General features: G+C 36.4%; 1 protein-coding gene across 1 annotated transcript; it reads left to right on the forward strand.

Moving 5' to 3' along the window:
• Nucleotides 1-312: 312 nt before the first annotated feature.
• Nucleotides 313-1,854, forward strand: LOC149201720 (universal stress protein PHOS32-like). Its single transcript, XM_089399805.1, has 4 exons — nt 313-789; nt 879-973; nt 1,056-1,177; nt 1,473-1,854. The coding sequence occupies exons 1-4, from the start codon at nt 609-611 to the stop codon at nt 1,552-1,554; spliced, it is 480 nt and encodes a 159-aa protein (XP_089255931.1). The 5' UTR covers nt 313-608; the 3' UTR covers nt 1,555-1,854.
• The last annotated feature ends 5,064 nt before the right edge of the window (nt 1,855-6,918 follow it).

Here is a 6,918-nt window from a genome sequence, read left to right on the forward strand (position 1 = left end):
TACAAAATATTAGATATTTCATTAAATATTTCGTAATACAAAATATTAAATATTTCATTAAATCAATTCAGTAAGTAACACGTAATTAAACTCTATCTTAATACGTTAATAAATCCTATTTTCCCGGAGGAAAAATACCATCCTTTTCTATTAATAAAAAAGGGAGTAACTTCTTGTTAATAAATCCAGTTACCTTTCGGACTTCATGACTTCATGGAAGGACCTTTCGGACATCCTGGAAATATGTGGAAACCTTGAAAAGACGTTTGACGTGTAGTTAGTGATTCCCTGAAAAGAGAAGAGTAGCAGGGATGCCCGCATCTTCACCTACGCTTTTGAGAATCACTTATCTATACGCGTGCTTCAGACGCTGAATATTTCAGCGATGGAATCATGCAAGAATTTATAATTTATTCGCAAGTGGGCCAATGCCACACGATAGTTCAATTATATTAAACTCTGCCAGACTGCTTGTTTGGCACAAATTCTCAATTCGACTGGTGCACTAATATTAAATTCTTCTGGACTGTTTGTTTGCCACAAATTCTTCATTTGGTAGAAGCTCAGGCCCTGCCTCCCGATCAATTTGCATTCACAGGAGAAGGAAAATGGAAGCGAGTGGTAAGAAGAAAATAGTGATAGGTATAGATGATAGCGAGCAGAGCGTTTACGCGCTACAATGGGTTCTGGAGTATCTGGTAGCTCCCTTCCCTGCAGATTCGCCCTTCAAAATACATCTGGTCCACGCTCGCCCTACTGCAACCAGCGTTCTGCGCTTGGCAGGCCCCGGTAAGCAAAACCCCCAATTTACAAACTCGTGAATTTCTTTTTAAAAACCTTTGTGATCCCAGGGATTCGATCCCGTGACGTCGTTGCAGGCGCGGCGGATGTCCTGCCGACTGTGGAATTGGATCTGAAGAGAATCGGGACCAGAGCCCTGGAACACGCCAAAGGATTATGCCAGAGTAGATCCGTAAGTGCACTGCAATCTTTCAGTCTTTGGCTCCATGGGAATTTTGTTTTATTCAATTCTTTATGTCTATTTGTGGTTGCAGATTCGCGAGTTTGAATCAGAGATGGTGGAGGGCGACGCCAGGAATGTCCTGTGCGAAGCCGTGGACAGGCATGGCGCCGATATCTTAGCGGTGGGCAGCCATGGCTACGGAGCAATCAAGAGGTATAAGATTCTCAGTTCTTCATCTTGATTTCTTCTCTATTAAAGATCAAATTTGTGTGTATATACTATTATTAAATACCAAATTTTTGTGTGTATACTACATATTTGTGTGTATACTACATAGTAACTTTTAAAGACCATATTTGTGTGTATATACTACACAGTGACTATTTAAGGCCAATTTTTTGTGTGTATACTACATAGTAACTATTACGGACCAAATTTGTGCGTATATACTACATAGTGATGGCTGGGGATTCTGGGTCTGAGGTTGTGTATATGTCATGTTTTGCAGGGTAGTTTTGGGGAGTGTCAGCGACTACTGTGCGCATCATGCTAAGTGTACTGTCATGATTATCAAGAAGCCGAAGCACTGATCAGCTTAATTTAAGTGTATCGTTATGATTATCAAGAAAACGAAGCACAGATCATATGAATGTGAAAGACAATTTATTCCCTGCAACTTGCTGTACTGTATTTTTCCTTGTTTTGGTATACTTTTGTGGCCATGTATGAAAGCTCTTGTCTGCCAGCATGATTTAATAAATGAACCTACTCCTCACAGCCCATAATTGAAATCATTGTGGCCAATCCCATGGGTTGCCACAAGGGCTTGCTTTGTAACATTTGTAATCATGCATTTGCTCAACAATATATTCAGAAGATTCCATTTGTCATATTAGTGGTTAGGGTGAATGATTGCCCTTTTTTTAAAAGTTTAAATTTGGGACTTTGGGTAATTATTGTGAAAATATAATTTTATTATTGTAATTTTGAAAACAATTTGAGTTTGAAAAAATCTTGATGATTTAAATTAAACAAAGTCAACTATTCAATAATTGATACTAAGCATCTTAACCTTTTAAAACTATTAATATATTCAGAAGATTCCATTTGTCATATTAGTGGTTAAGGTGAATGATTGCCCTTTTTTTTAAAGTTTAAATTTGGGACTTTGGGTAATTATTGTGAAAATATAATTTTATTATTGTAATTTTGAAAACAATTTGAGTTTGAAAAAATCTTCATGATTTAAATTAAACAAAGTCAACTACTCAATAATTGATACCAAGCATCTTAACCTTTTTAAACTATTAATGAAATTTTAAATAAAAAAATACATTATTAAATTTAAAATATGAAATTTATAAAATATTTTGTTGATTAAAAATGAATGATTTATTGTTTTTTTTACTGCACTGAAAAGGAATACAAAGGAAAATCCTTTGTATATTTTTATCCGTCTAATTTTAATATTACTTATTAAATATTATTTGTAAATAAGTAATTTATGAAATGTAATTTTTAAAATGAATGATGAAATTGTATATATAATTTTTTTAAGATGTTTTTCATGTTTTGGTGTTTATTAAATTTTAGTGGTATAATTTTTGAGGTTATAATTTTTTATTATTTGAATTGTATTTTTAAATATATAAATTACTTGAATTGTGTAGATTTTATAATTCATATTTTTAATTCCAATAAATTATTATGTGTTTTTAATTAAAATGAACTAGAAAATATAATTGTAATATTTCATTATTTAAATTGCATTTTTGAATATATAGATTCAACCCATTAAAAAATTTGAAACACTAAGGTTGTGTAAACCATACAACTTAAATCTACACTTTCAACAAATCTTGATTTTGAGCTAGCATAGATCCATGTTAAACTAGGATCTATAAAGCCCCAAGAAGGATCGAATCTCTTGAGATGCAAACCTTTTTTAAAGTGCCAAAGCTTAAGAAATGTTTGCAACCTGGGAGATTTGATCCCTCTTAACACTTGGTATATCTAGGGTTTATTCAAGTTTTTGTTACACCAAAACCCTTAGGCTTTGTTAAACTTATAAAACCTTACCATTACCTTGAGTGGGTAATTAATCTCATCCTTGTTGACAGTTGCCAGATATGGAGTTTATTGAGGTTTTTTGCCACAGGTTTTCATTACATCGAAACCCCCACTATCACGTGCCTAGAGTGTCCCTCAAGTCGAGTCCCTTGAGCATGCAACATCGATGAGGTTCTTTGTAATGGTAATGACCAACTTACAAGTACTTCACTCACAAACTACACCTCTAGCCCTTATACTTCTATCACATGATAGATATATTATGTTTTTGGAATTAACTTTCAATCTTAACACGACTATAATGCCAAATATTTATGCATCAACATCATGTATCATCCACATGTACAAGTGTGCTACAATAAAAATGTCGCAGTATAATCTCACAATGTTACATATAAACATCCATGTAAAATGTACATCGATAATGTGTGTGTGTTGAGACGCTCCTGGTTCACCCAAATATATATCAATATAACTTATGATATTACTGCAATAATACAATGTACAACAATGGCCAAAACCTCCAAATATCCTAGCTCTAGGCTTCCTAAGCCTAACATCCCAATACAATGGAAAAATAACCCCAAGAATCCATACACCCTAGGTGAGCGCCCATAGGGTAGGGAAGGGTTCTCAACCCAACCCTTTAAAACATCAAACAAACCTCTACTCCTCATTGTATATAGGTGTGATATGCCTTCCCCAACCTTTCCCCATAAACATATATCAAATCGGATAAGAAATCACCTTAAAACGAGTGGTTAGGGTCCTTGTCACCTTAACGGATCATAGAGTCACTCGATCCCTGCTTTTAGACTTGCACTCAAACTTGTGGTCTGATTTCACTCTACCACACATCTAAAAACCCTTGTACACATCCTCCTTTCCTGTTGAACCAGAATCCCATTCAAAAACCCTCAATCCTATTTGGTTCTTCCTCCACATTACCTCATGATAGGTAGGTTCTCCTACCCACATATGGAGGTTCCAACATTGGTTTTGGCTTGTACTATGAAAGTAGGAGTAGGTTCGGACTTCCCTCCAAGATGCCCCTCAAATTCCTTTCATTTGAGTGTATTTACAACAGTCTTCTGGGTAATAGGGTGGTGAAGGATCATGTGTCTTCACCTTTCCAACCTAGTCGACCCATGCATGCAACCTATGGGCGGCGATTCAAGGTGAGGTTACCACATGTCTCCCTATTCATATAAGAGCCTACCCACATCACTCAAATTATTCCACATGTCCTCCATCATGCGTAACCTTATCTACCCTAAGTGGTTTCGATCCACCTTACGACCATCCATACAACTTTCTTCCAAAAGGGGGAATATGCCAAGTGATGAAATGACATGTATAGATAAGGGGATAGTGAGGAACACATGAAACAAGTGCCCAAGCCATCTCCAAGGTGATTCCACATCCAATATCTCCCACCAAATGGGTCTAAACATTGCAACCATGCATAGTACACAAAGTGAGATCTCTCTCAACCTAGTCGACCCATGCATGCAACCTATGGGGGGCGATTCAAGGTGAGGTTACCACATGTCTCCCTATTCATATTAGAGCCTACCCATATCACTCAAATTATTCCACATGTCCTCCATCATGTGTAACCTTGTCTACCCTAAGTGGTTTCGATCCACCTTACAACCATCCATACAACTTTCTTCCAAAAGGGGGAATGTGCCAAGTGATGAAATGACATGTATAGATAAGGGGATAGTGAGGAACACATGAAACAAGTGCCCAAGCCATCTCCAACGCGATTCCACATCCAATATCTCCCACCAAATGGGTCTAAACATTGCAACCATGCATAGTACACAAAGTGAGATCTCTCTCTAAGATGCCTTATGTTCTCTCTCTAAGATGTAAGATGATGACACATGCATCCATAATGCAAAATCCTAACATCCCCCCCCACCATAAAAAAAAAGGAAAAAAAAGAAAAGAAAAAAAAAGCCCTTCTCAAACCATCCATCACCCAGGCTCATCATAGTATTAACAAGGAAGACTACTCTTCATCTTGACATCTTATCTCATGAGTGCCACCAAACCACCTCCTTGTCACACTACATGAAGACATGAGAGGATGGAGTATCATATCTCCTCTCACTCCAAGATATCAAAAGAAAAGACATAACTCTAGCCTCCTTAGTCATCTGGATCCCAACACCTCTTCCTAGGTGCCACTTAGGAACCCAAAGTCCTCGTATTCTCTTGTCCAGAAAGTAGGCTCTATCTAGAAGATCCCTCAAAATCCCTTTGTCACCAAGTGATCAATCACAATCCTAACAAGTACCTACATTACCCAAAGTCATTGTAGAAGGACTCTCCCCTTGAACTTTATCGATAATGTATCAAATTGCAAATGCTACCATGCTAACCATTAAATCTCCATGTGCTAAGCCACCTATGACCTCAAATTCCCTTCTCCAACATAAATCTAACATGTCTTTGCGACTATATACCCCCATGACTTGAACTAATTGGGTGATCAATCAAACCGTAGTGCCTAATTCATGAGAATGCACATCCTCATGTCATCATCAATAGCTTCTACCAAGCAATTTATCACATACTCAACCACAACTACAATTGTCATGGTCCTACTCCATCAAGAAATCCTTCACAAAGTCCAAGTGTTGCGTCTTAGGTACATAGGTCCATCCACACAATGATCTCAAACAAAGGAATCCCATGCCCCATTACCGTGAAAACCTCCAAATGAAGTCCATCTAGCAACTCCACAACCCACGCCATACCCAAGTCCATCAAAAGATCTAAAAACTCACAATCACCAAGTCAATCATGCAATCGTCTCATAATGTCTCGATGTTTGCAACCTTGTCTCAAGGTGCTCCATCAAGCCATTCGAATCCATTTCTCCTATCATCAGCTAAGTCTCTCCACTCATCTCACATCACATATGAAAACATTGTGCTCACATCCCTATGCAGAAGGAAACTCCCACCCACCTCATCATCTCATCTACATACCTAGTGTGGAGGGTGATGCAAGGAATGTCCCGTGCAAAACCATGGATAGGCGTGGCGTCAATATCTTAATGATGGGAGGCCATGGCTATGGAGCAATCAAGGAGCATAAGATTCTTAGTCCTTCATCTTGAGTTCCACTCTATTAAAGACTAAATTTATGTATATATACTACATAATGATAGCTAGGGATTCTAGAGTTGAGGTTGTGTATATGTCATAGTTTGCAAGAAAGTTTTGGGGAGTGTCAACAACTACTATACACATCATGCTAAGTGTACCATCATGATTATCAAGAAGTTGAAACATAAATGAGCATAATTTAAATATATCATCAAAACTATAAAAAAACCAAACACATATCATATTAATGTGAAAAACCATTTATTCCCTACAACTTATTATATTGTATTTTTCCTTATTTTGTTTTACTTTTGTGTCCATATATGAAAACGCTTTTCCTTATTTTGTTTTACTTTTGTGTCCATATATGAAAACGCTTGCTTGCATGATTCAATATATGAACCTACTCTTCACAATCCATAATTGAAATCATTGTGGCAAATCCTATGATTTTATGGATGGTAATCCGGGCTTGCTTGGTAACATAATTGAAATCATTGTGGCAAATCCCATGATTTTATGGATGGTAATCCGGGCTTGCTTGGTAACATTTGTAATCAGGCATTTGTATAATAATACATTCAAAAGGTTTCCATTTGTCTTATTAGTGGTTAAGGTGAAATGGTTGCCTTTTTTGATATGTTTAAATTTTGGATTTTGGGTAATTATTGTGAAAATCTAATTAATCTCAACTATTCAATATTTTATATTAATGATTTTAACCTTTTATAATTATCAATATATTTTTAAATAAAATAT

Source organism: Pinus tabuliformis, chromosome 2_1, assembly GCF_031772625.1.
Source record: "Pinus tabuliformis cultivar Carrire ecotype Pingquan chromosome 2_1, CPIR1, whole genome shotgun sequence".
NCBI lineage: Eukaryota > Viridiplantae > Streptophyta > Pinopsida > Pinales > Pinaceae > Pinus > Pinus tabuliformis.